This window comes from Tinamus guttatus, unplaced genomic scaffold (genome assembly GCF_059628265.1).
Source record: "Tinamus guttatus ecotype Peru unplaced genomic scaffold, ASM5962826v1 Tinamus_guttatus_pri_ptg000150l, whole genome shotgun sequence".
NCBI lineage: Eukaryota > Metazoa > Chordata > Aves > Tinamiformes > Tinamidae > Tinamus > Tinamus guttatus.
In genome coordinates this window covers 7,138,940-7,166,700 of record NW_028288684.1, presented here as the reverse complement: position 1 = coordinate 7,166,700, position 27,761 = coordinate 7,138,940, and the positions used below count along the sequence as shown (strand labels likewise).

The window sequence follows — 27,761 nt, the reverse complement described above, 5'->3', positions numbered from 1 at the left end:
GTGGAGCAAACAGCCACTGTGGTAAAGTGCCATACGGCATCACTTTTACCCCCTCTTCAGAAACATGCTATTTCTCACTGATGGAAGTGCCAGTTAAACAGTTGACGTGTTACCCTGGACTCTTGGATTCCTTTGGTAAATTCACTAATTATTATTTGTGATAAATCACAAGAAAAAAAAAAAACTTTACGTCTATGTTTACCTACATTGACCTTTTGTAAAGACACAATACTTTAAGTTACTACAATGAGTAGAATGAACCTTTATTTTCATTCATCCTTCATCAATATCACACAACTAGATAGCAATATCTGAAAAAGATCTTGAAATAATTTAAAACAGAAGGCACAGAAAACCAAACCAAACTACATGGCTACAAGACAACAGGGGAAAATGGTTCAGAAAAGGAATTCACTCAGAAATAAGTTTTATCGCTAGACATGATGACCAAAATCTGCAGCACAATGAAACGAAACAGTTTAAACACAACACAGCTTAAGCTTACCCATGCTTTCATTACATATAATTGTATATATAAAAGAATAATTCTAAAAATCTCATTTTTGTAGAGTTTTGAGTGAAATGTTACTTTCAAAATAAAAAAGGTTAAGTTCAATATATATGTCAAAATCTTCTCTAAAGACTACACTAGGATGTTTATTACAAAAAAAAAAAGGCATTAAATGCTAAGAATACATTTAAACAACTTTAGATGGAAGGAAATGTGTTCTCAAATCAGCATATCAAATACTTTTGGTGTTTGCTTCAAAAACAAAGATTCTCAATACAGTAATATACTGTACAGGACATTCTTTTGTTAATATGATGAAATTGAACTGATATTATACATTACAGAGAGGAATAAATCCACTTCATATGTGATTTTTACACTTTTTTTTTGCAAAAGAGTAACTTTATTTCCTTTTTAAAACAAAGCTACTGGAATTAATGACATGCGATAATATGCCCCATTATTATAGCTGCTAAGTTGGAAAATAAAGTTCATGCTTCACAATTGAAATACATCGTGATTCTTAAGTACATTCTCTTGTAAGTAATAATACAATATAGAGGTCATTCACAAAATCAGTTCAGGCTGTGAACCTGGTTTATAAATGAAGCTCTTTTTCAAATATGACAAACACTGACAACATACAAGCTTTGCTCCTCATGGGCAAATTAATTTGTGTGCCCCCTATCCCTCCCCTACCCCCTTTTTTCTTTTTTTTCAACAGATGGGTAATTAGCCTGAAAACAGCATGGAAAGGCAAAGTCTAAAAGTTACAGGTTTTATTTCAAAAATACTAAATACAATCAAAGATAAATAGTATCATTCTTACTGACAGCTTAATAGCAGGTACTCTGTAAAGGAAAAAAAATCCTGAAATGCAAGAGAGAGTTTCAGAATTTTATATCAAGGCATCTGCACATTTGTCAGGAGGTGACAGAATAAGAATGAACTTTGCAGCTTATTTTGCAGTTGGATTTGAATGAAAAGAGCCTTCCTCCTAGCCTGCCCACCTGTAAACCATAATGTAGAGTTTCTTAATAGCTTACTTTTTCTTTTTCCTGTAAATATTTCTCTCATTTACAAAGTACAAGTCAAAGTATTGTTTCTACAGATGAATAAAGACAGCTGACAACTACAATATAAATTGTAAAAATGATTTTAGTAAAAACGTTCATCAAAATTGTCTGACATAGCAAAACATTCATTTGTAAAGTAAAGTCTAACACTGCAAGCCATTCACTCAACGGCGACCTCGGGCATGTGTGTTCTTGCCAGCATTGCAACTGTAATTGCTTCCAAATTTCTTTTCATTATAGGATACAAACTCTGTAATATATTAAAGTTCCCCAGCAAAGAGTCCAATTATTGCACGTTATAAAAATTCCAGTAATATCAGGCTTTCATCCTACTTTTCTATGAATGCTGATGCCCTGCAAGAAAAATCAAGGGGACCAAATGATTTCTTATGGGTAACACGGGTTCACTGAACGAGTCTGAAACATGAATCAAAAAAGGGCAAAATGAAAGGCCTACCTTTGAACACTGATTTGGAGTCATAGCAGCATATAGATGTGTCACCACGTTACTGACACTCATTGGCTCCTCAGTGAAGAGTGGGCACATGGCTATTATATTTATATACTACACACAATTTTGGACCACTCGGAGAGACCCAAAGTATCCCTAAGTTCCTCTCCTGACTCTACAAGGATATAACCTGACTGAGAAAGCGCAGTGACAGCCACAAAGGAATGGGAGTTTTCTTATGTGTGAGTATGTGTGTATTTGCACTTGTATCAGCAATGAACATAGCAAACTATGGCTATTTCAGGATGGAAAGATACATGTGGCAAGTCTGAGAGGTCCACAAGTAAAAAAGGAAAACATAGAAAAAAGTGAATGCAGCAGTTTTGGCCCTACTTATAACCAGCTGTATATCAGTAGGAGAAAAAAAAAATAAGATAAAGGAGATTTTTTGCCAGCTATCTAGAAAAAAGGAAGCTGCTTGAACCAAAGTGATTTCTCACATCTATATGAGGCTTCCAGGCCAGCAAATCACCGTTAAGGTTACTTTATTCCTCTGCTCCTTCAGCATTGGAACGAGTGCAGAATGGCTCATTCCGACTGTTGATAGTCCATTCACAGCAACAATCATATCACCACACCTAAAAAAAACACACAAAAAAAAGAAAATGATGACGCCTGGTCTGCAATTAACCATCACACACCAAACATCAATCTCTGGGGCAGTGGAGTTCTATCAGGTTTGAAATGTGCTTTAAAAAAAAAAAAAAAAAAAAAAAACCTCAATTTTTAGTCTGTTTTCCTATTGAAATTGAAATTCTTGAATCATTGTATTTCAATCCTAATATAAAAATAGTTCTGCATGGAGAGCTGGCTTGTAGGAAAATATGAGAAGAGAGAGTAGGAAAGATCTAATGTAGTAAAAACAAGATAATGAGATAGCATGTGTAATGCAGAAGCATTTATGTTTTATGTGAATTATAACATATTGACACCAAACATGTCTGTACTGTAGGAAGTGCAAGAACTGGTTACCAGCCATATTTCAATAGGGAATCTTGTTTTCAACAGCTTAGGATTTCATCAAATGTAACAATTTGGCTGGAAATCTCCCAGTTGATAGTTCAACAGAGAAGCTTCAGTGCTTGGAATCAAGGAATAGAAAATTGGGAGGCTGCTATTTCCTGGCCTTGAGAAAATTTGCCTCAAGGGGTTAATTTTAAGTTTTTATATTCTCAGAAGAGATTAAAAGAAGAGTAGGTACATTTTTTTTTCTGCATTAAGTAATGTTTCATCTCAGATATCTCCTCACTGTGACTTGACTGGGTGTTTGGCATCCCCTAGAGCACTGAAATGAGAATCTGGAGATTGAACAGGACTTTCCCCCAAAATGATCCTCTTGGCTACTGGGGACGCTAAAATGAAGGGCAAAAAGATGTGTTCATGAGCTCTCAATGCCCCTCACCAGGACAGAGCAGAAAAAGAGCAAGCAGCAGCATGACCAGCACTAGAGCTCTTACAGTGCCAAGGAACTGTAGGGAGGGGAAAATAAGTGTCTTAATGCAGAAGAAAAGCTGTCTTTCTAAGTCTAAGGATCTTCTGGTAGATATTTCCCCAAATAAACCTACCTCTAGTAAAAGTAGTAACTCATTTTCACCCGCATACCCTTAAGAGCTAGAATTCTGACACATGAATTCCTCCAAGACTTGGAGCATCAGGACATAGTCAAATTAAGTACATAAGTATATAAATACACTCCATTATTGGGAATATTCTGGGAATATTCTGGGCTCCCCAGTACAAGAGGGACATGGAATTTCTAGAGAGGGTCCAGCACAGGGCCACAAAAATGACTAAGGGGCTGGAGCATCTACCTTATGAGAAAAGACTAAGTGATCTGGGTCTGCTTTGCCTGGGGAAGAAAAGATTGAGAGGGGATCTGATCAACATATACAAGTACCTGAGGGGAGAATGTAGGGAGGATGGGGCCAGGCTCTTCTTGGTGGTGGCCAGTGACAGGACAAGGGGTAATGGGTACAAACTGAAACACAGGAATTTCCATCTCCGTGTGAGGAAGAACTTCTTTCCTGTGAGGGAAACCCGCCTGGATGCCACCCTGTGCCACGTGCTCTAGGTGTCCCTGCTGGAGCAGGGGGCTTGGACTAGATGATCTCTAGAGGTTCCTTCCAACCTCAGCCATTCTGTGATTCTTTGAATAGGATACATAGATGTAAATCAGGCTTGGCAAAAGTGTGCAGCAAAGAGTGTGTAAAACAACTTCGGTGTTTTAGACTCAAAGAGGAAAACACAAGGAACTTTCCCTTGTGGATGAAGGAAAACCACTTTAAGGTCTGTTTTCTAATTGGGATACAGCAGATTTGAACAGAGGGAATCACATCACAGAAGAGTCTTTTTGAAGTGTGTTACTATGGGCCAAGTATTACCACGGCTACTCTTTCCTTCTACTTAAGGATACTTAAATTTCAATTTGTGTTAAGACTTGCAATTATTAATCCGCCCAAATGAAGGTATTTGCTTTAGGCTGAACTAAAATCTTTCACTTAATCCAAACGATTTCATACTTGGCCAAAAATGTATTTTTTGTCCAGTCAAACTATTTTTTAATTTATTCATTTAGTCACTGAACTGCAAAATCGATTACTGGCAAGACTTTAAGACATAAGTATAGCTTTTTCTTAAATTACTTTTAAAGTAAAACTACATGCCAAAATCATACCATAAAGCTTCAACTCATATAATGTTCCCGAACTCAAGACATATTCTTTACTCTCACCTTTGCAATAACCAGTTTATGAACAACAGAGTCTTCAAGAGGAATTGCAAGTCTTAATTATGAAGTCACCCTAAATAATCCTCAAACATGTTTATTCATACTATACTTGGAGACTGCATCCAAATGAAACAGGCAAGTAGACCCACAGAATCATTGAGCTTGGAAAGGGCTTCAGGAGGTCTGCAGTCCAACCTCCTGCTCACAGCAAAGGCAGCCATGAGGTCTGAGCAGGTTGCTCAGGGCTTGATCCAGCTGGGTCTTAAAAACATCCAAGGCTGGAGACTGCACAACCTTCCTGGGCAGCCCGTGCTAACACCTGGGTGACAGTGACCTCATGGGGAGAAAGTTTCACCTCACAGCTAGTCTGAACCTCTCATTTGACCTGTGGCTGTTGTCCCTTGTCCCCCTGCCACGTGGTGCTGCACAGAGCCCAGCTCGGTCACCTCGATACTCTCTCCACTGGGACATGGGGGCTGCACTCAGGTCCCTGGAGCTGCCCCAGCCTGGCCCCACAGGGCAGGTGCCCCAGCTCCGACCATCTTGGTGGCCTCTGCTGAACTCCATGTCTTTCCCACCTACTAATAACTCCCAGGGGTGAGGACACTGTTCCTTAGTGATCTTCCCAGAGGTACTGACATTTCCAGCCGTTTGTCCACCTTTCCATTAAAGCTGCAGCACCCATCTTTACCCCCTGCAGAAACCCTCCTCACTTTTCTCCTTCCTCCTCATTAGGGAGGGAAACCCTAGTGCATTGCACAAGCACCCTAGCACCTGCACATAACCAGGTGCTACCACACATGTCATTAAGCCACCCTAAAGTGGCTGCAATTAGTTGCACAAGCACATAGCTGCTGAAAAGAGCAGTATTATTAACTGTTAGCTTTGCTTACTTTAATCTTCCATCAAAGTAGGCCGGCGTTCCAAGAACGATCGTTTTAATGAAGAAAGGCTGGTTTGTGTGGTTCTCCTCATAGCCCCCGACAATGCTGAAGCCCCAGCTTCCCAAATTGCTCCGCCGCAGCACTACGTCGTGGCAGCTATGCAGGCAGCTGGGGAATGGAAGCAGAGGATGGAAAGCAAAAAAGCTGTGTATGCCACACAGAGATATTTTTATGGGAGGCACAACACCTGCTGTCTCATCATTATCACTGCGATAAACATGGAAGAGCAGGGGAGGGATGGTGATTAGTATTCCAATTCCAGACAGCAATTTTGTAATAATCAAACTCATTATGAAAAAAAATAAAAAGCACTTGAGACAGAAACACGTTTAAAAAGAAATAATGTAATGCTAGGTAATTATTTAAATATAGTTAACTCCGTAAGCTGATAGTAATAAAATGGTATTGTAAGAATTTCACAGGTGGCAAAACTGTGAGTGGGAAATGGATATCCACGTGCTTAGTTTGCAAGTGTCTTTCTTTTTTTCTCCAACCCCAGGAAATTGAGACCCTTTCAGCTTTAAATGAAGATCTAAAAGTCCATGTATTGTCTTCTGTCTCTGAAATGCATCATCAGTAATAAAAATATTTAAAATGATTAACCATTTTGTTATGCAGAATGCGAGTAATCCAGAAAATGTTTCACTAACAGTACTGGCATGTATGTTATCTTTCCCAGTGAAAATTCTAGCCAATAAAGTACAGCCTGCAATTAAAAAGAATGAACCTGGAAATCAAATTTTGGGTTAAAAAAATGATGCCAAATTCTTTAATGCTCTTTGAAGAGTAGGAGCACAGTATAATATATCACTTAAGGAGCAAGATATGGTCATACAAAAACATAAGCAATAATCTCCTGCTGAAGAATGAAAGGTGGATTCATTTAACCAAAGCTGAGAGTTATTTATTGAGGTTAACTAATCTTGTCAATTCTTGTTTGATGCTTGAACTACAGGCCTGGCACTGCTGTCAAAGGCAGAGGAATTAACCCACACAGCCTGACTGAAGTTAACAACACCACTGACTGTAGCGGTGTAGCAGGAGCTCTTCCTGACAGCAAGCATTGCCAGAATGATTTTATAGTGTAGCTGTAAGAGCGTGAAAAACAGAACAGTAAAAATGAAACATGGTGATGTCAGGCAGACTGCACATTAGAAAAAGGGAGGGAGATTGCTGCAAACCTGAAAGGGTTTTTCCTGTTTAGCAGACATACTAGTGTGTTCTTGGAAAAAATAAACAAGGATTTGCAACTTCAGGCTTGTATGTCCACAAAAGACCAGTGCAAAAACTTAGACTGGAGAGTCTGATTCGATGTTCTGAAATCACTTCTTTGGCCTTGTAAACTTAAGTAGTGGATTAGCACAAAGAAACCTGAGTAAATATTTAGTGTCTTTTTATTAACAACCTCTCTGGTTTTTAAATATTCCATTGGAAGCTATAATATGCTTAAGAGACAGAAAAGATGACTGGTATTTGATAGGAAAAATCCATCTGAGCGGTTAACACAGTCTACGAAGGGATAAACCAAGTCTATCCATCTTCAGGAGCAATATTTTCTTAGCAAACTGGAAGATGGATAGACTTGGTTTGTCCCTTCATAGACTGGGGACATGTGCTGCAATACTGTCCTTACTGCTGCCTGACCAACCCCCTCACTGTTCAGTTTGCAGTGTGCTCACAACGAGGTGCTTGTGTGTCCCCACGCTTTTCTGTCTCTCTCAGACTTAGCTTAGAACAGGTAATTAATTACTTTATTAATAAGTTCAGTACCTTGGAAGTCCCAGCCACATGACCCAGGATGGCGACCAACTGGCATCATACTCATTCTCGCTGATAGTGCTCAGCTGCTCTTCGTTACATTGGGGTTGTTCTTCTACAACCTGGACTTCCAGGGCCTTCAGGGACACTACGGAAGAGGCAGCGCTGGCTTTCAGCATGGCTACTGCCTCACTGTGGCTTAGGTTAGTCAAATCAATGCCATTGATAGTCAGTAACACGTCACCTGTTTAAGGGCACAAGTAAGAACATGTCAGCCAGTCATGACACTCTGACATTCAGCACTCTCTCATCAGGGTTTTATTTAATACTGTATTTTTTGGAGGTGAGACCACCTGAACTACCAGCTTTGGCATACCAGTAGCAACATGTTAACCCTGAAGCTTTATATAGTCAGTTTAAAATATTAATGGATAAAACTGGATTTCTATTATTTATTTTAGGAAAACACACAAAATGCTGTGATTTCTACAGCAATATCACTGTGGAAATTAGAGACAGAAATTACCTAAGCATTTTACACATCTCTACTGCAACTGCTACTGAAGACACCATTAAAGAATTGCTCTCAGTAGTGTATTTTAATTCCAACCGATCTTTAAAAGGGAAGAAGAAGTGATGAAAAGAACAATACAGGCACCACAAAGTAACTAAACCTTAGAGATAAGTGAAGCTCCATAGAGTGTTTCATGTCTCTGGCCTTTCTGAACTTGTTGTTTGGGAGCACAGAAAAAAAAATCAAGGACTACTGGGAAGGTTAGTACAAATAATAATCTGTTAAAAGGAAGTAATAAAATTTGTACAAAGATAAAAATCTGGAAAGAGTCCAAAACACTAACAGAATACCATAAAAAATTATTTCAGAATATTTCTAAAAAGCATCAAGGTAAAAACAAGAATGTTATTTATTGTCCAAGCAGTAACAGTCTTCTCCTTCACATGATGCCTAACATATCCACAAAAGCCATCAAACACAAAGCAAAAAGTAAGAACATTTGGTTCATGTTTGGAAAGAGACTTTTTCAATCTTTTAAAAGCTTTTGCCTCTCGTAGGAAGCTGAGGTTGAGGTGGCATTTTACCTTGAAATCACTTTTGGTTCTGCTGTTCGCTACTTTAATGTTACATAATGAAACAGCAATTGCAATACTTGAGTGTATTTTTCAAAGTTCAGAAAAAGACACACACTGATGTGTGGGTGTAAGCATTTGTTTCTCAGAAGCATATAAGGAGGTTCCCATTCCATTCTTTTTCAATTGGCACTGAGATTTTTTTTCCCTATAATTCTTTCTTAAGATAGTCAGAAATTGTGTAAACTCTGAATCATGGAGATCCCACGTGCAAGTCCCTTTGCTTCACATTTTTTTTTTTTTGCTTCCACGTCCCTTTGCTTCACATTCAGTACAGTATGTTTTAATCTTCAAATGCTTTATCCTTCTCAGACAGGGCTGTGTCCCAACTGCCCTTCCTGCAAGCCAGGAACCCAGATGGGCGCTGCAGCACATCTGAAGATCAGCAAGGCCGAGCTGTGCCATGCCAGGGACGAGAAAGCTTTGAAGAACCAAGCGATTTGCTGGGGTCTCTACGTGTGACTGGTCACTGCAGGGAGCTGCTATTGCAGAACCACCAAGTCGCCTGTGCAGTCCCTATCCTGGGGAGTGAATGTTCCTCAGAGTCAGGCATGAAAACAGGACGTTTTCGTGCAAAGCATCACACCAGGCCTGCTCCTCAGGCAGATTATCCTCAGCTTTAAAAGTTTAGGCAGACATTTCCTGGTCTCATCTGCTTCCCTTGTTGTCATTCCCTAAACATTCCTTTCCTAGGCAAGGAGGAAACGGGATGCCACACACTATTTCCATTACTGAAACACAGAGAAGCATCTCTGCCCGTTTTGCTACATCTGTTAGAAGAATTTATGCCACCACCTGCTTTCAGAGAATAAACTCATCAAAAAGCAATTAAAAAGCACCAGGAAAGCCAAGACCTACCTCGTTTAATCCTGCCATCTCTTGCTAAACACCCATGAGGTTGTACACTGGTAACGAAGATGGGCAGTTCACCACTTTTGCTGCCTCTGCCTCCTGCCACTGTCATTCCAAGAGATTCATGTGGCTCTTTTTTCACAGTGATGTGCTTTTCTTGGCATGTAACACACTGAGAGAGATCCTGTTGACAGGGTAAATCACGTTGTTAAAACCAAACAAAACCAAAAGACAACTAAATCCACTCCAAAGTTACACTTAGGCACTTTAAGAGATTGGTTTAGTAGGATTAAGACTGTAGAGAAAATTGACTTCAACCAGGTTTCCTCCAGTTCCAAAAAAAAGGGAAAAACACCCACGTAGATATGACTGACTCAGGAAGTTTAGGAAGGCCCATCCTGAAAACCTCTGGTTTCCCTCAGGCCCTACTTTGGAATATGCTAAATTTTAGGATTGTGCTGTATAGCCATATACTCAAAACACTAGATAAGAACAGAGATAAATCTTCTCAAGTTTGGTGAACATCAGCATTATCTGATTTGTAAGTTAAATATGACTCAAGAATAGAAAGATCCAAAAGAAATGAAAACACATGTGCTTTCATAATCATACACACACACTAACGAAATGTAAAGCCCTTATATGCCATGTTTTCTTCTGCAGTTGCAATGTGGAATCTCTCAGAGCAAAAACTGGCTAAGGCCACTCAATGCTATAGGCTGTTAATGCATGTCCAAGTTCCCTAACGACTTTAATGATGACTCAATCCTGGAGCAAGATGAGAACATTGTATTTCATTTTCTAACACCTGAATTGTAAAGTTCAGGTCCTAATTTGTTTGTGCCATCAAAGGGAATCTGAATCAAGATATATTTTATTTAGCTCAAGGCTTTCCTCTTCAGGATATTCAGGACATTCAAAACACTGAACCTGTAGTAACATCTGATATCAACAGAATATTTGAAAGGAATTTAAAATAACAGATGAAAGAAATAACCCAGAAGACTATTCGAAATACAAATACTTCTATACTTCCCTGCCATGTCTTGGAAAATGGAAACGGTGCTTTATCCCATCTTCAACACCACATGCTACTTCTGATTTAGTCTGCTCCCTGCATTTGTATCATAGCTTGCAGACACTACTCTTTCTTTTAATTCTTCAGGCTTTTGGACTAATCAACTAATTTCATGCTTACTTAAATATTGCTTTACGCTAATAGACTTCTAAACCAACTGTAGATTACTCTAATACAGTCTAAAGTAAATTATATGAACCATAGGAATAGTCTAGAGTAGAAATCACTGGTGTTACCAGAGACTTACTACTTTGAAATAGCCCTAATACTTTGAGTAGTTGATATTTAAATGCTATGGAAACACCTCAGCCAATGAATCAATTTTGGAAGTTTGATCTGAATACAGATACTGGTACATGGAAAGTGGGTCAGGCCTTGTGTTACTCTGATACAGATGAGCTGTAATTATTTTTGGGTCGGTATGTCCTGATGCCATAACACGTACTAATGGCACGTGAGCACTCAAAGCATTCAGGAGCCTCATCTCTGGCTCTCAGGAGAAACACAAACATCTGGACTTTCTCAGTGGAGCTTCTCTTGTTCTCTTCTGAATTTACCCAAACATTTAAAGGAAAATATTATCAACACAAGTTCCCAACAAAAGTATTATATAAAACAGTGATACAAAGAGAGCAGGCAGGAGGAAAAAGTGGTTTAGTCACCACAGATCAACCTGACAATTATTTCACAAATCCTGAACAGTGAGAATCCATATTTTTCTAACTACAGGAACAGCTGAAGCACAGGCTTTATTTCTGCAGGTATCCTGGATAATATGACAATGCTTGGCTTCTGCGAGCTGGCCCTTGCAGAAATCAGCAGCCTTGCAGCCAGTACTGCTGCCTCATGGAGGAGGTAACACAACCCTCCTGTGTGCTCTTTCTATACTGGATGGTGTATGCCACATCTCCTGTCCCTACTGGCTGCAGCCAGCACAGGGCCAGAAAAAAGGAAGCTCTTGAATGAGAGGCCTCCCAGGTGGCAGCAAAACATCGCCTGCTACCTCACACAAGGTCTTACAGATACAGCTGCAGGAGCTCAGAAGCTGCTTTCACCACCACAGTCAGCAACTGCAAAATACACTGAAATGATCTTGCTCGTCTTCTCTGCCCACTCCTGACATGAGGCAGGACTTGAAAACTTGAAATCTTCTCTGATTTTTAAGTGGAAAAAAAATATATAATCCTTTCTGCCTTTCAAAATACTTAGACCATCGTATAACCAAAATCATATTTATATCTCTCTCAGAAAGGGAAATACCAACCTTATGTGAGTTGGGTCTGCTGTGAAACAGCTGTTGGGTCTGGTGCTGGTTGCTGTTATGAGTCCCTGTGTCTCGGATAATACTGACCGTCTGCGGCTTCATGGGTCTAGAGATGATCAAATTCACTCTCTCCCCACTGGCCTGTGGAATATATAAAATCAAGTAATGAAGTTACTGCAATACTGATTATTAGTCAAGGGGAGGGAATCATATGATCAAATATGATAAAAAGGAGACAGCAAAACTTGTTTTTCAGTTCCTTGGGGTGCTGCAAACTTCCTGCCCTGCACAGTCCCTTACTGGCTTCTTGCTCCAATCCCTGCTTATAGTATGGGGAATATTTTAATCCTCCTCCTTTTCCCCCTGATCTATACCATCTGAAAATGCTTTGTAAAAAGATCATTTCTTACTTTGTGTGATGTAGTTCCAAAGAGAAGGAATCCCCAAATCGCAGTCTCTAGAAACTTCTGCAACATGCTCATTACAACATTGAGAATAAAAGAAAGAAATGCACATAGGGCAGCTCCAGGGTCTGAGGATTTTTATCACAACCTCTAAATTCTTCTGTTATTTTCTGTAGAGATTTCGGAGAAAGATGGCATATATGGGCAGACCAACAAATCCTGAAGTTTGGGGACTACAGCAGACCCAAATACCACTTATTAAATGAAATATCCTTCTCTTCCCACAAAAAACACACCTCAGCAGACAAGTTACGCAGTGTAAAATTCTGACCATTTCACTTTGTCCAGAAACTGGGAAACTAACACCAAAATCTCCAAGGTCATTGTTATTTTCCTGTAACTGCAATGGAAACTCTGAAAACAAAATCAAAGCGAGTATTTACTACCCATCGGAATCACAGTCCTGTGTTTGACACTGGAACTGGGGTAGAGCAAAGGCTGCTGCACTTTACTGCAAGACCTACTACTGGGCTATTCCGACTTTACTAAAACCAGAGTATTTTTCACCAATACCCAGTCAGCAGGAAGAAGTGTGCTGCAGCTGTTTCCTTATGGACTAGGAGAAAGGAAAGTAGTGATGGTTTTTCTGCAGGAACAGGGAGAGGTAACGTGTCAGACTGCATCAAGCTTTGGCCAACATCCGCTCCTGCTCAGAGCAGAGCCAGTCACTTGGATCAGCCTTTCCTAATACTCAGGAAACAGCTTTCATTGGATGGGACTAATGGAAAGCCTTTTTTTTTTTTTTTTTTTTTTTTTTTGTTCCCAGCTACCACCTGCTGCCTATATGAACTTTGGCAAATCTTTGGTATTTTAAATCCCAAATCTATATGCAGGCAAATCAAATACAAAACAATACAAACTTTTGGTAGAGCTTGCTGAGATCTAGAGATGAAAACTGCAGTACATACAGATAATACTGCCATAGCCCTCTTTTTTTTTTTTTCTGCTAAGCAGTTGGCTACATGGCACTCTGCTAGCTCACAGGAGCAGTCGTCTAGCCTGTAGGCAGTATGTTCAGAAGGACTACTGTGCTTTTCAATCCTAATGCGGTGATACTCACCTGCTAGGTGCCAAAGCAGGCCCTGCTTTGCTATACCACTTCCAGAACATAAATCACAATGAATAGCACTGCTGCAGGCTTTTAGACATAATATACAAGATATTCTGCTTGGGTCAGGCTCTACTGAGGGCTCCTCGCAAGAAATAAAGCTGAGCTAAAGGCTCGGGTGGGGAATACAAATTACCTGGATAACCTGAGCAGCAAGCTCGGGAGTCCCGTGCTTCAAGTCGTGCCCATTGATGGCCAGGACCCGGTCGTTGCTGCAGAGCCGGCCGTCTTGGGCAGCCAGGCCCCCTTCCAAAAGGTCAAGGATGAAGACGCCCGGCTCGTCGGTCCTGCGCACGAGTTTGATGCCGAGCTGCTCGCTGGAGTCGCGCTTGTGCAGCGTCACCTGGAAGCTGTCGTCCCGCGCGGCGCCCTCGGCGTGGCCGTGCGCGCGGCCCCCGAAGCGCCGCTCGCGGAGCACCGTGAGGTGCAGCACGGCGCACGGCTGCGACAGCACCGCGCGCGCCCGGTTGTGCGACACGTTGCTGATGTCGAAGCTATTGACCTGCAACACACAAAACCACCACCACCCCCCAAAATCAGAATGATATTCCTCTGCGTTTAGTTGTTCCTGGCTATGGAAATAATCACCCAGATCTCACTGCAAAACTCAGGAAATCCCTGCTTTGGAGTGGCCTACCTACATGACGATGCTGGGCCTCCCTCCTCTTCCTTCCAACCTTTCCTGCAACCTCGCTTTGTGCTCAAGGTACAAGCCCATTTCCCACAGGGGGATGATATCTCTCTAACACTGAGCAGCCTCCAAGCTTTTTGCTTTCCTAGACTCCTACATTTGTGTTAGATTGTCCTCAGATCTTTAAATTGCTTGATCTTCAGGGTGAGAACTTTGCCTGCCTGCTTTCAGTGTCAAGCACATTATCACTTCAAACTATAAGATAATAGCTATAAAAAGAACACATCCAAGTCTCTGAGGAAAGCTAACATCTAACAAAATGCGGTTATTTCCACAAAGGGAAAATCTTTAAAAAAAAAAAAAAAAAAAAAAAAAAAAAAAAAAAAAGCTGAAATCCTCCAAAAATTTGTCCATTAAGACAGAAAAAAGTGTTTTGACTAGCTCTGAAGTCTTAGTGTTAACTTAGGAGTTCCTCCCCGAATTGGTTAAGGGCAGGGCTTTCAACTCAAAGTTTGTACCCCTCATAATTTAACTGTAAATGAAAAACAGACCAAGTTCCCCAGCACTATAATCAATAATTTTGTTACTCACATTGCCCACATTGATACACAGATCAATTACCTTCAATCATTTCTTGCACTATAAATTTACCATAAAAATTGTCAGAGACATGAGATTTGGAAGAAAAAGCAACCTTGAGCTGAGAGAAAGGGGACACAGCTGGAAAAAGCAGCACTGAGAACTGCAACCAGTGGAACCCAGCAGGGCTCAGCTGTCAGAGACATTACATTCAGTTTTAATTTTAGCTATCACCAGCTAAAGTAAATACATAAAATTCTGAGGCATTCAAAAGGCATAAAAGGAGAAAAGCAATAAAAGTTATTTTTTTATTCCACAATACAGTAGCTATTTTCTGAATAAAACTATGTGGGCATTTCTTGTAAAAGTACATTCTCATTGGAATATATTTTAAATGCACTCCTGTTATAATCCAGTACAAAAACAAATAAGTAAATCAATAAGGGGAGAGTACGTTGGAGAGCTTTGAAAATGTTAGGCACCTCTCTATATGCTGTACTTGACACCCTGTTACAACATGAATTTTATGCAACAATTATTAAACGCTGTTCCCTTAGATCCTGAAAAGAACAACACTCCTTGTTCGGGCAAAAAAGCCTAAGTTTTACCTCACAATTCTTTCCAGTTTTCTTTTAGTCCTTTGCTGCCTTTGAAGTCATGCAGAAATACGCACGTGAAATGTGAACACCAAACTACATTTAACTCTGTGCTTAACTGCAGCCTACAGAGAGCGAGCACGGTAATCTTAGTGCCAGAGCTCAGCACCTTAGCTGCATGGGGAAATTCAAAGCAGTAAAGATACTGTGAATCCCCCAAAGTTTGGATTTTGCCTCTCATACCTTTTCCTCCTCATGAAAAAAAGGGCTCCAGCGTACACTCTCCTGGAATCTGACAGCCTCAGTGTTAGTTCCTTACTAAATGCAGCTTACAAATAGGGTGTATAGTGAATTTATAGCCACTTATGGCTTTGGGAATTGTAATTGACAGCTACTCAAACGGCAAAAAATCCCAAAGCTTCAGCGACAAGCTCCCTATTGTGCCGAGCAGAGAGCCCTCAAGTATTGAAATAAATTATGTAGCATTCAATCAGCGCCTGCATTTGCTTGTTGAAAGGCAACATTTTGGAAAACTCTCGTGTTTCTTTCTTTACCAGTTAGTGTTACAACATTGACAGAGATGAAAATGTTTCTCAGCAAAGACTATTTTCTGGAGCACAAACTATTTTATTTCAAAGGTAACTAAAATATTTAAACTACTTCCATATCCTGGATTAAAAATAAAACAAAGTAAAAAACAGTGAAATAGACAAAAAAATACTGCTTTTTGGACTGATCTTAGACTAACACGTCAAAAACAGACATTCATACTGAAGTCACTTTGAAATGATGATAGTGTATTTGATTCAGGTGAATGATTCAAAAATAGAAAAAGGTGGAGAAGATTGTCCTGTCCTATACAGAATTCAGGTATGATCTTAGGAATATCATAAATAACAAACTGTCATAACTAACTTGCATATTAGTTGTGTATTTACATTTTGTGTAGAAATACTGAGAGCAGCCTGCTCTAAGTCAGTGAAGTCTCCATGTCAGCAAAGAGTGTCACAGACTTTCTCCTTCACAAATACCAAAAGATGCAGATCAACCGCACAGCCTAATGGAAGGTAACTCTTAAGACATTAAAATAATTCAGATAAAGTCAATCTTACAGCCTGCAAGTGCTTTTTACATGGGGCAAACTATGCCAATTTGGCAAATAAAAAAAAACTTCGGTTTCTTTGGAAAGCATGCATAAATTTGAAATAGATACTATGCCCCATAACATCTAAAAAGCAGAAAAACTAAATTCATGTTTTAAAAATGGGTAAGAGATGCTAAAGGAAGAAAGGTAATTCTAGGAGGCTGATCCTATGAACAACAAAGTACCACAGGCAAAAGAGCTACAGCAACTGACTCTGCTCTGAATATTAATTTGCCTTCCAACTGATAATTGCAAAGCTAACATTTACACAACGCGGTCTGACAAGAAAATCTCCCATTCCATTTAACTGACAGTTCTGCAATAACTGAATGCAATGAAAGCACAGATAGAATATGTAATTAAATTCCATACTTGAAGTATTTGGTCTCCAGCAAGAAGTCGTCCATCTCTGGCAATGATCCCATCTCGATAAACTTCTTGAATAACAATGTTGATCAAAGGCGTTTCATTGCCACCCACTATGCTAATTCCTAATTCAATATAAGGATTGGATCGATGAATTTCAATGGTAGTGATCTCTCCTTCAGGCAAGGTAGGTGGCTGTTGGTTTGCTGCCAATTATTAAAAAAAAAAAAAAAGAAAAAAAAAAGAAAAAAAAAAAAGAAAAGATTAATCATCCTTTGTACCTCATTCATTTTTCACAAAGCAAATCACCAAAGGACAATCTAGGCATACCACATGACAACACTTTAGCAAACTAAACAAATGCAACTGGATTAGTTCCACCATTCACCGAAACACCCAGTTGATTAGAAACAGTTCTATGACAAATTAGTAGTATCCATGCTTCCTGAAATGAGATTTTTTTGCTTTTGAAACAGATATTTGGAAATCTTTGGATCTGGTCCTTATTAATTTTCATATGTTTCTTTTTCAAAACCAATCGTTTTAGTATTCACATTAATAGCTGCCACTGAGTTAAAAGGTTGAGGCAAGGAGCAAGCCCATTTCTGAAGCAAACATGGAGACAACTAAAGAGAAAAAAAGGGGGGTGCTAATGGATGGCAAATACACAGAAAAAGGAAGGGGAAAAGACCACCTTCCTCTGTGGTAAGGCTCAGTGCTTCCTCTCTAAAATCCCAGATGCTAGAGACGTTACTGTTAGTTCGATGCAGGTGGATGCAGGAGTTACTCAGTTGTCTTTTCGTTCGAGCAGGACAATATTCCATGTGTGGGAAGCCTGCTGAGCCAGGTGAGAAGTGGAGGAGGAAGAGGGGAAAAGAAATCTCATCTTAGAAAGCAACTTTTGTAATTTTAGTAAAAAAAACCCACACTGCTTCAGTCTAGTCTCTAGGCCAGCATTTCCATATCAACATGAACTATGGCATTAGCATGTGTCATGATCCAGTACCACGATATCCAAGCGGTGCATATAACCAGATAGTTTTTTCCTTCCTCACTGTGATTTTAGCCCATAGTTACATGCTATACTTGCACATAACAGAGGTTCTCAAATATTTCCCCAGGAATTGCAATAGGAAGAAGAAACAAGGATGGGTGTTCGTTAAGCTCAGACACCACAAGCGTCCCTACGTTTGATAAAAGGCAACTGGAAAAACACTGTAGGAGATAAAGGACGACATACTGTCTGCCACCGTGCTCTCCTCAAAAGCAGGATTGTCAATGCTGGGCTCTTCCACCCACGCAGGAGGGCCGGGCGACGTGAAGCTCTGCTCGGCGGGTCCCTGGTCCGCCTCGGGAGACAGGCGGCTGGGCTGCTCCGGGCCGCCGGGAGCCGCCTCGGCCTCGGCCTCGGCCTGCGGCCTGCTGGCCCTCCTCTTCTCCAGGGCGGCCCTCCGGTGAGAAGCGCCGGGACACCTGTGAAGAAAACGCCCACACCGTGCTTCAAGGAGGCAGGGATACACGCCGCGTAAAACGCCAAGAGCGTTCCGGGGAAAAAAAAATCACCTTTCTTCGAAGATATGACTCCAAACTACCATGGAATATTTCAGAATCAAATGGCTTCTATGGACAAAATATGCTTCAGTGGACAGAACCCCAAAGCAATACTGCCTTCTGCACAAAAGCTCTATTTTGCATTCTGACTGTGAACTGGATGTATTCTAACACATCCTGAGTGTGACCACTATATTTTCTTATATAAATATATATCTCTATATATCTCCCAGTTTTGGAATAGATGCACAGATTAAACAGAATTGGCATGAAGTTCCACAGAAGAAGAGCCCTGTTCAAACACACCACTGGAGACTCCTGAAGCAACTTTCCTTGACTAACGTCAGTCCAGAGAGAAGGAAACAGGACATTTTGGGAAGCTGGCCATTTGGGGAAGGAAAGAAAAATTAAAATTTTACCTATGCTACGATTTTAGCACTGCAATATCAAAAAAAAAAATAAAAACAAACAAACAAAAAAAACCACACTTGTCTAGGAGGTTGCATGAAAAGAAGAATATAAGAAGTTAACTCTGCCCATAATCTTCTTAATCGATAGAAGGTTTTTCATTCTCCTACCTCCATAAGTTGCTTCCTGACTTAACAAAACAGGTAAAATACTTTGTCATCCCTTAACTAACAGGGCCCCATCACCATCCTGCACTTTGCCCTGTAAACTCATTTTTATGAGATTTCATTATTCCTAGCACAATGATTTTTTGCTTATGCGTAAAGTCCTACAATAGCATATTGCAGAGAAAGGACATGATGTTGCAGATTCACAGAAAACCTTCATTTATCCAGGAGATTTACATTTACTTGTAGATAATTGGGCACAGATATCAATCTTGCATCTGCCGCTGTGATGCAGTTCTGCCAGCTTCTGATATTGCAAGTCTTGCAGGATTTGAAGCCCGTCTTGAAGCTCCTGCTATTGGAGCTGCTGACCACATAAGAGAGGTTAGTATTGTAGCAGTTTCAGGAAAAAAGGCACTGTGTTAAAAGGGTTCCCTTTTTGGGGAACTTGACAGATTGGTATAACCAAAGTAGGAATGATTTATTTTGGCAACAGGATACAAAATCTGTTAAGAGAATAAGAGGCAGAAAAAGTCGACAATGTCCTCATTTGCTGAAGTATTTTAAGAAAAATCGCAATGATACTTTGGTATTCTGTAAAAGGACATAATACATAGTCAAACTGTTTTGATATCAAGGATTTATATTTTTTTTCCAAATATTTTTTCCCCTTTGTGGCCCCAGCAATGTTAAACATATATACATCTCACTATACACATCTTTAAAAGAATGGCATAAGGAAACCTGACTACGCTGTGAAATATGCATGGGTACGTAAATCAGAAATGGTTCACATTATAATGATGTGTTTAAGGAATCATTACTCAGAGCTTTCTCCAAAATAGCATGTTCTAAAACTGCTGGTCACATCGTTCGTCAAAGCCAAGAACATATAAGCGTGAAAAAGAAAAACCCCTTGAAAGGTTTTCCTTTATGAAAAGGTTTCTTAGATTTTGATGTAGAAACACAACTGCACCTCTTGCTTCCGCTCAAGTAATACTTATTACAAAATCAGTGGCTTAGGTGGACTGATCAGAGTCAAACCGAAAAAGCGAAAAAAGAATTTAGAAATCAAGCTAGGCTCAATTTTGTTTGGCAGCAGCAGGACACACAGTTACAGATGAAGCTAGGCAGGAACTGCTTCTGGCTGATACTTACCTGATGCAAACCTGAAGACAAGAATCTCAGAAAGTCAGGAAAAGAGAGGCAATCCCTTTCCTCAGGTACAATTTCTAGCATGCCGTAATTTTAAGAGAGTAGCCTCCTTCTCCCACAAATTCTTAGCAATGGGGACTTTTTTTTTTTTTTTAAAGGAAGAGGATGCTTTCCAGGCATGTCTCTGCTCAAGCACCACAGCACAGGGTACCTGCTCCCGAAGGAGGAGGCGTCACCATCACAGAGCTCTCCCACGGGGAGACGCGTTGCTGCTGTCCATCAACCGCCCTGCTACACGAATGGGGATTTTCACCAAAAAGATGAATAAATAGCTCAGAAAGGATAGTGTCAGACTACCACAGTCCCATCCAACAGTTTGGATACCAGCACCCGACATTACGGGACTACTTCTACAAACTAGATGCTTCCCTGCAACTCTTCTAAGAAAATCCGGCGCTTTGTACCCCAGCAGGTCACAGTACCCGTGAGTTGCAAAGCAGCTGGTGTAGCTGACAAAGCAGAGCCGAGAAATTTGGGCTTTTTTAGCTATATCAAAATGGGACTGAATAAACCCCATGCTTGGAAGTGGCCCGTTTCTGTCAGCGCCATCTGAACCCCAGTCAGGTCGCTCCCTCACCCCACCTTTTGCAGAGCACTTTCCTGCTCTAGTAGTTGGCAGCTGATTAAAGTCCTTGCACAAAATATAAATAGAGAGGAGGCTCGTTTTCACCACAAATATTTAATTATCATTTCAAAGGCTGGTATCAAGAAACGTAAACAACATCCTGAGCTCTTTTTTGCAACACTCAACAAGACAAAGCTATGAAAAAAAAAAAAATCTTGGTGACACAAACCTCTTCTTCCCCAAATTAGTCAATTGTCATGACAGACTTGGACCTTCAGAGTGACAGAAAAGAAGGGCCTTGCCAGAGAAGTGGCTGTCTGTTGGAGATATTACTTCACAGGACCCCAATTCTTCAGTCTTTAAACACGATACATCCTTCACTAAGGAACAAAACCCAGGGCTGGTATTCAAGGACATTTCTAAGAAAAACTTTCATTTCCACTTACAACCCATTTTTTTTTCTTAATTCAAAAGTAGGAATGTATTATTCATATGCAAAAAAAAGAAAAAAAAATACACACACAAAACAAGAACCACATCACTTGCAACAGGTAACAAACACTAATAAACATCTTTCTTAATATTGTTTTTGCCAAATATTTAGGATAAAGATCATTTTGGATGGAATCCTAGAATCCTGCAACAAGGTGTGTATACTGGTGAACACCCAAGGATCCAACCCATCATGGTTGGATTCTCTTATTAGCATATGGGAATCCTTCCTCATGCAAGAAATTGCACAATAGGGGCCTAAGACTGGGATGCATTTTACAGGGAGAGCATTTCACAGCTACCTACAAGCCAGAATTCCTTACATAGGAGTCAGAAGAAGGAAAATCTTCCAAAGTTTCTTTTTTTTTTTCTTAATTTATAAGCAATTATTTAGTTGCTTTCTTGAATCCAGTTGCCAAAGAATAGAAACATTGAAACATCTAAAGCAGGCAAAAATAAGATACTGTTTAGGCAGAAAACTTGAAGGAAAATGAGCTTCTAGCTGCATTTATTGATTCCCTCCTCCCTTCAGCATCAGGGCTAACTTTCCACAGTGCTGGATGCAGATAAGGGCAACTTTTACCTTCAGCTTCCCTTACTCCCCTATCAGATGGGGAAAAGTTTCTGAAAAGTATTTATATATTTTGGTGGGGTGAGGGAGTTTGTACAATCAAACTGCTGGATTTCTCATTCAAACCCGACTCTTGGAAGGCTAGCAGCACTCTCTCTCTGCAGATAAAAAGAGCTTTCATGCAAAATTAAGATGTAGCTTTCAGTGTACTCCAAGGAATAACAGTAGGGGCTTGAAAAACACATTTACTCACTGACTACTGAAAAGGAAGATTTCATTGTAACTTATGCCATGAGTGTCTGCCCAGCCTAGAGGTTCAATAAAAGCAAACACAAAATAGACTCAAAATAGTTGCTATTGCTCGTGAAACTTCGCCAGCAAAGTGACCTTCAACAGCCATTCTGGCAAGTTTTACAGCTGCAAGTCAGAGCAAAACATGTTGCTTCTTTGAAAAGCTAACAGCTTGTTAAATTTGGAGGGAGGAAAAAAAAGAGAGGATTTGGGAAATAAAAAATATTCCCTCTCACTTTCAAACACAACTACATTTCCAGGTGCCTAAAAGAAGCCAAAGTGGCTTTGGAGGAGAAAAAAAACACAGAAAGATTCCTTATTTACAGTTTGCAAAGCTCTAAATATACAGAAATTCAGAATGTGTTGCCTATCTGCTACATAGGTAGTAGACTAAGACAACAGCCCAAAAGATGGTTGAATCCTATCGTGATTATTTGATCACCTTCACTTTTCATGGTGTTAAAAAAGTAGTGTGGGGAGAGTGTTTATAGCCAACATAAGAACAGGTAAAAACAAACAAACAAACAAAAAAAACCCCACAAAAAATACACACACAACGGCAAAAAAAACCTAAAGAATGCACAAAAAACCACCAAAAGCTCCACACTTCTTCATTGCTAGATAGCGAACAGCTCAGTAATTTCTTCAATTTCAGAAGATACAGTCTTTTTGTAAAGTTGAAATTTAACCTTTGCCTCAATGTTGTCAACGTTAAAATGTTTGGAAAAATATCGGCCTCCCAAATGGTACCTTTCTTAAATTTCTATACCAGAATATGGCTGGAAAAAAATGAAGCCTGACTTATTTGTAGTACAAACACACATGACCTAGCCCTCCTACTAAGAAGCTGTACCAGGATACGATTTTTTGTACTGTAGATTTGGTTGTATTTCAAGAATTCAATTAAAAATCAAACTCCATAAAAGTCCAATCTTTTTTTTTTTTTTTTTGGGGGGGGGGGAGATGATAATACTTAATAAATCACCTTCAATATTTAGAAGTGGGATTGGCCTACACTTTAGTAAGTATCTACAATTCCTGTATAGCAGATAGTCAAGAAAACCAGCATAACTCAACATTACACAAGCATTTTTTTTCCCCTCTAAGTAAGATTAAGCGTTTTGTGTTCAACTTTTGGAAACCACAGTTCCCACGTGAATCGGATGACACTGAAAGACTGATAAACTAGTTTTCATTAAGCACTGAGGTGCACGCGGAGTGCAACATGTGACGACACCAAAAGCCAATTTGTGTCTTGGGCCTCGAATCTCGCTAGAGCAGCTCTCAGCAGCTATATTTGAAGTACTTAGAGTGGCCTGATGGATATTATGCCATTTCTCCCAGCTTTTATGCTCAAATGGATCTGATTTCAGCAACACTGGAAACTGTGTGAATGCTTCTTAACAGTGAAACTTAAAAATCATATTCCATTCCGAAGAAATGAGAGCTAGTGCATGTGTTTACTATGTAAAGTGGTTTACATTAAGCTATTCTGAAAATTATGCAACTACTGAATTTTATTAAATGTTGGAAGGAAATATAATCGGTAGTATAATCTTATTGGATTCACTAATTCGTTTGAAATCTAATTCAAACTACACAGTTACTGTCAATTTTCATGTCAGCAGTGGTAATTTACAGGTGTTCAGATGTTTGCAAATAAACTTAACTGAGACCTGTAAATCACTGTGCACTCAGAATGCTCACTGGCATCCTATGACAACGGGAGGAATTCAAGACGAACAAAGCCTGCACCTAAAAGCTTTTTCTTTATTTATTTCTTCATACTGACAGGAACAGCTACTGACTCAGCTCACTCTGGTTTCATAATATACGTTGTGCATTAAGCAAATGAATATTTCGTATGTACCTAAAATGAGTATGCATAGTATTCTATGTTCAAACAGATTACACGTCCCTGATGTAAAACAGTCCTAATATCACTCAGCGATCAAGGAAAACGGACAGGAAAGGTGCGGGAAAAAAACACTCAAACCTAAAGATGAAGCAAATATGTAGCAGCAGCGTCATGAGCATTATGCCTTTTATTAAAATTAAATCAGTTTAACATTGAGATTGTAAATCCAAACCCCTAAAAACGTTCAGGACTTGCAGCAAGCGCAGGAACGCTGGAAACAGGCGTATGAGCAACGTGTGAGGAATGTGGTCACGCTCCCTTTCTCCGAGCAGCACTTGTCCGTACACACATCCACACCATGCACAACCTCAATAAGATTCCCCTGCAACATCATTTACCTGAAGAAGGTCTCCAGAGTCTCCAGCGGAGCACAGACCAAGACTAGGAATGAAGACCTCGGCGTTGCTGCAAGTATCTCCTGACATAACCTCTCTGTCCTTGTGGTCCCCATTATCACTTCGACCCTCGTACTCAGAGCAAAGGGGCTCCCACTGTGTGGCTCACACAGCCTAACAGTGACCGTGGGGACAGCTCGAGGTGACCGATGGCACGTGCCTTGGGTGGAAGTGCTCATCACAGCAACCCCGTGGCTGGACAGCAGGACCATGTCCTCGACCCTCGTGAAATGAGGAAGCTCCTTCCCTACTAAGGGGGCGGGCTGGGGAGAAGGGGCTGGCAGCAGGTCTCCGTGGGAGCAGGACACTGCAGTGCCCGTTAGCGAGGGACACGGTTAATGCTTAGCTGGGGGAGAGAGAAAAACCTCTTCAGCGCCCTGGGATCTCTGTCTGCAAAAGGAACACACGTTTTCAAAGCTAAACACAATCCATCGCCAGAACTAAAGGGAAAAAAAAAGATGAGTAAATCATGTTGAGTTGTACCTGAACAGTATTTTCTGATATCAGATGCAACTCACTTGAACGGGATCCTTTGAAGTAAGATGCATTTCCCTTGAATATATAATTTCCTCTCTACGTAATTTTTTATTATACTCCTCTTATAACGTCTTACATCTCCAAAAAGTTGAAAAATGTTAGTGACTTGGTCTAGATGTGTACAATGTTTTTCAGCTCTGACTCACGCATTCCACCACATTTTAGCTTTAACATAAAAGAATAGGTCCATATTTTTGTTCATGACTCATATACTAAAACAATTTATAATAATAATAATAGAAACTTAACTGAGAATATCTTCTACACACCCCCAAAAAAGCAGTCAAATACATCCCCCAAATCAAAGTTGTCAGAAAAATCTCAAGAATGACACTGCTCTATACAGAAGAATGAAACATTTTCACAGAGCACAGTAGCGCAAGCACCACAGGAAATATTCCTTTGTTACAAAAACAAAATGCACTAGTCTACACAACATGGAATTCCATTCCATTATTTGGATGGAATTTGATTTTCTATTATTTCCTCCCTTATGTCAATATTTAATTATTATTGGTAGGAAGGCATAAAACAGAACTATAAACTATCAGCAGTTCAAACTAAGCTCCTAAACATTTGTGTGTATATAATACTTTACAATATCTTGACAAATATCACAAAGGCTGCCATTGCACCATGATTTAGAACAAAAACCTGTCTGAAACAGGCGAGTTGACATCCAAGGTCTTCACACATTTCCTATTCAAGCATTCCCCCAAGTGATCCTTGTCCTCTGCTCTTCTGCAGTTTCTTACAACCCTAGAACTTTCACAACACAAAAGCAGTTGCAGCCCTTATAATAATATACAGTAAAAACAACACAAAAGCAGTTGCAGCCCTTATAATAATATACAGTAAAAATGCAGGCACAAAACTTTGCTTTCAAATGGCTTCCAGGTCTCAAATGACACTCAGGAACAAGGACGTAGAAGATACTGGAACCCATCTCTGACACAAAACCACTCGCTGTAGCTACGTTTACACCTTTCAGTCCGCTGAACTGATAGAGTTCCTAATTCTCCCAGTTGAAAAGGGTGTTGAAAGTGTTCTATAAGCAATCACAAATATCTCAGGAAGAAACAAGAGCATGCTCACATAACATGCATCCAACACCTGCTCAGCGAACTGATTTTTTAGAATAAAAACAAAAATAGGTCTTGCAGGAATCTCAAGAGATACCCATTCCATCTGCTTATCCCAAAGCAGAGTCGGTTTTGTAGTAATGATTTCTGACAGTGGTTGGTGGAAGCTGTTCTTAAATACTGCTGAAAGTGAAGAAGGTGCAGCCATGTCTGCTACACCCAAAATAGCTTTGCCAACATCTGACCATTTTGAAGTTTTTATCCTAAAACCTGAATTAAATCTCCTTTGCTTCTACGCACTATTTCCTTCCTCTTTGCAGACATGGTTTGCATGTTTGACGACTCCTCTCTTGTTTCTCTCCTCCCTCAGCCTTTTCCCCATCTCTGCTTTAAATAAACACATTTTCTTTAACCTCTTCTCCTAAATCATATTTGCTTGACACTTAATCAATCATGCTATTCTTTCCATGACCCTCTCCAAGCGTTTCCAACCTCCTTGGATCCCAGTGTCCAGATCTGGAAACAGTACTTCGACCAAGCTTGTTACACATCTATAATTTGCTATAATTCTATTTTCCTTCCTGTTCGATCATGAATTTAAAACTCCCCCCAAAACCACACCTCTGCTCTGATTGCTACAGAAACCAGCATGCAAGACACAGACACGGCGAGGGACTGCAGAGCTCACCTGTTTTTGAGATGTGCTGCCAGGTCGCATCGCTGCATTACCTCCTGACATACTGAAGAAAAGGGGCACAAAACAAACAACTTGTCTAACAGTTTATGAACGAGAATGCTGGATTTTTTGCAGAGTTTAAAATGGAGTCTTTTTCGATCCAGCGGGCAGAAATCCTTCTCCTGTAAAAAGTTCCTTAGGCACTTGTAGCAGAAAGTGTGTCCACAGGGAGTGTCCAATGGCTGCAACAAGGGCTGAAGGCAAATATGGCAAACCAGGTCATCATCCACTTCGTTCTGGTAGTTGTACAAGTGATTCTCCCTTGTCCAGTGCTGCTGGCCACACTCAAAGCACAGAGGGTTCAAGGAGGCATTTTGCTCCACCAGAGCCATGTCATCATTTGTAGTCCCCATCACACCAGCTAAGACTGTTGAGGAAGCCTCTTCCTCATAGGATAGATTTGTTTCTGTAAACCTCAGGGGAGAAGCAATTGATCTTTAACCAAGTGTCATTTTCTGCAACAAACAACAGAATAATAAAAAATTAGTTTAGCATGAAGTAGGAAATTAACCAAGAAACAACAGATTAACAGAGGAATTTTATTTTCTGAAAAATTCTTACAGAAAAGAGCAATGAAAAGGTTTGCAAGTACAATTTTGTTTTACAATGGAAACGTTTTGCTGCTTTATAACAGCTGCTCCACTCCAAAGTTTTTGCCTGCAAGAAGACCACCTTATTAAGAGCAAGGGCATTACACTCTGCTATCTCACAGGAGAAGCAAGTAATTCGTGTCTAGCACAAAACTACCCCGTTGTGGAATAATGATCATATGAAAAAGTAATTACTTGTGTTCTTTAATACACAATTATGATTTTATTCAGCAATCTGGTTCTACTTTTCTTTTTGGATTCTGACTATTAATATAAAATATTGCACATTTAGGTCTAAATGCCTCTGAAAGAAACCTAACGAATACAATTGCTTGCCCTGTTCTTTCCTACTAATTACTGCTGTAAGTTGCAACCTACATTTGAGTTTTCTTTGTGGATTGCTACACATTAAGGGGAACTGTTTCTACTCAACACAACACATTTGATTTAGTATAGAGGCCAGAAATAAAAGCATGGAATAAAGTAA

At 40.0% G+C, this 27,761-nt stretch overlaps 1 protein-coding gene across 1 annotated transcript; it reads right to left on the bottom strand.

The window, feature by feature from the left end:
- Positions 1-242: 242 nt before the first annotated feature.
- On the bottom strand, positions 243-27,129 carry LNX2 (ligand of numb-protein X 2). The gene is made up of 9 exons (XM_088522191.1): positions 26,637-27,129; positions 17,997-18,229; positions 16,763-16,962; positions 13,577-13,942; positions 11,869-12,009; positions 9,533-9,710; positions 7,541-7,772; positions 5,720-5,878; positions 243-2,676 (listed from the first exon to the last, which is right to left on the bottom strand). Exons 1-9 carry the CDS (start codon positions 27,035-27,037, stop codon positions 2,541-2,543), a joined length of 2,046 nt encoding a protein of 681 aa, XP_088378317.1. The 5' UTR covers positions 27,038-27,129; the 3' UTR covers positions 243-2,540.
- Positions 27,130-27,761: the final 632 nt, after the last annotated feature.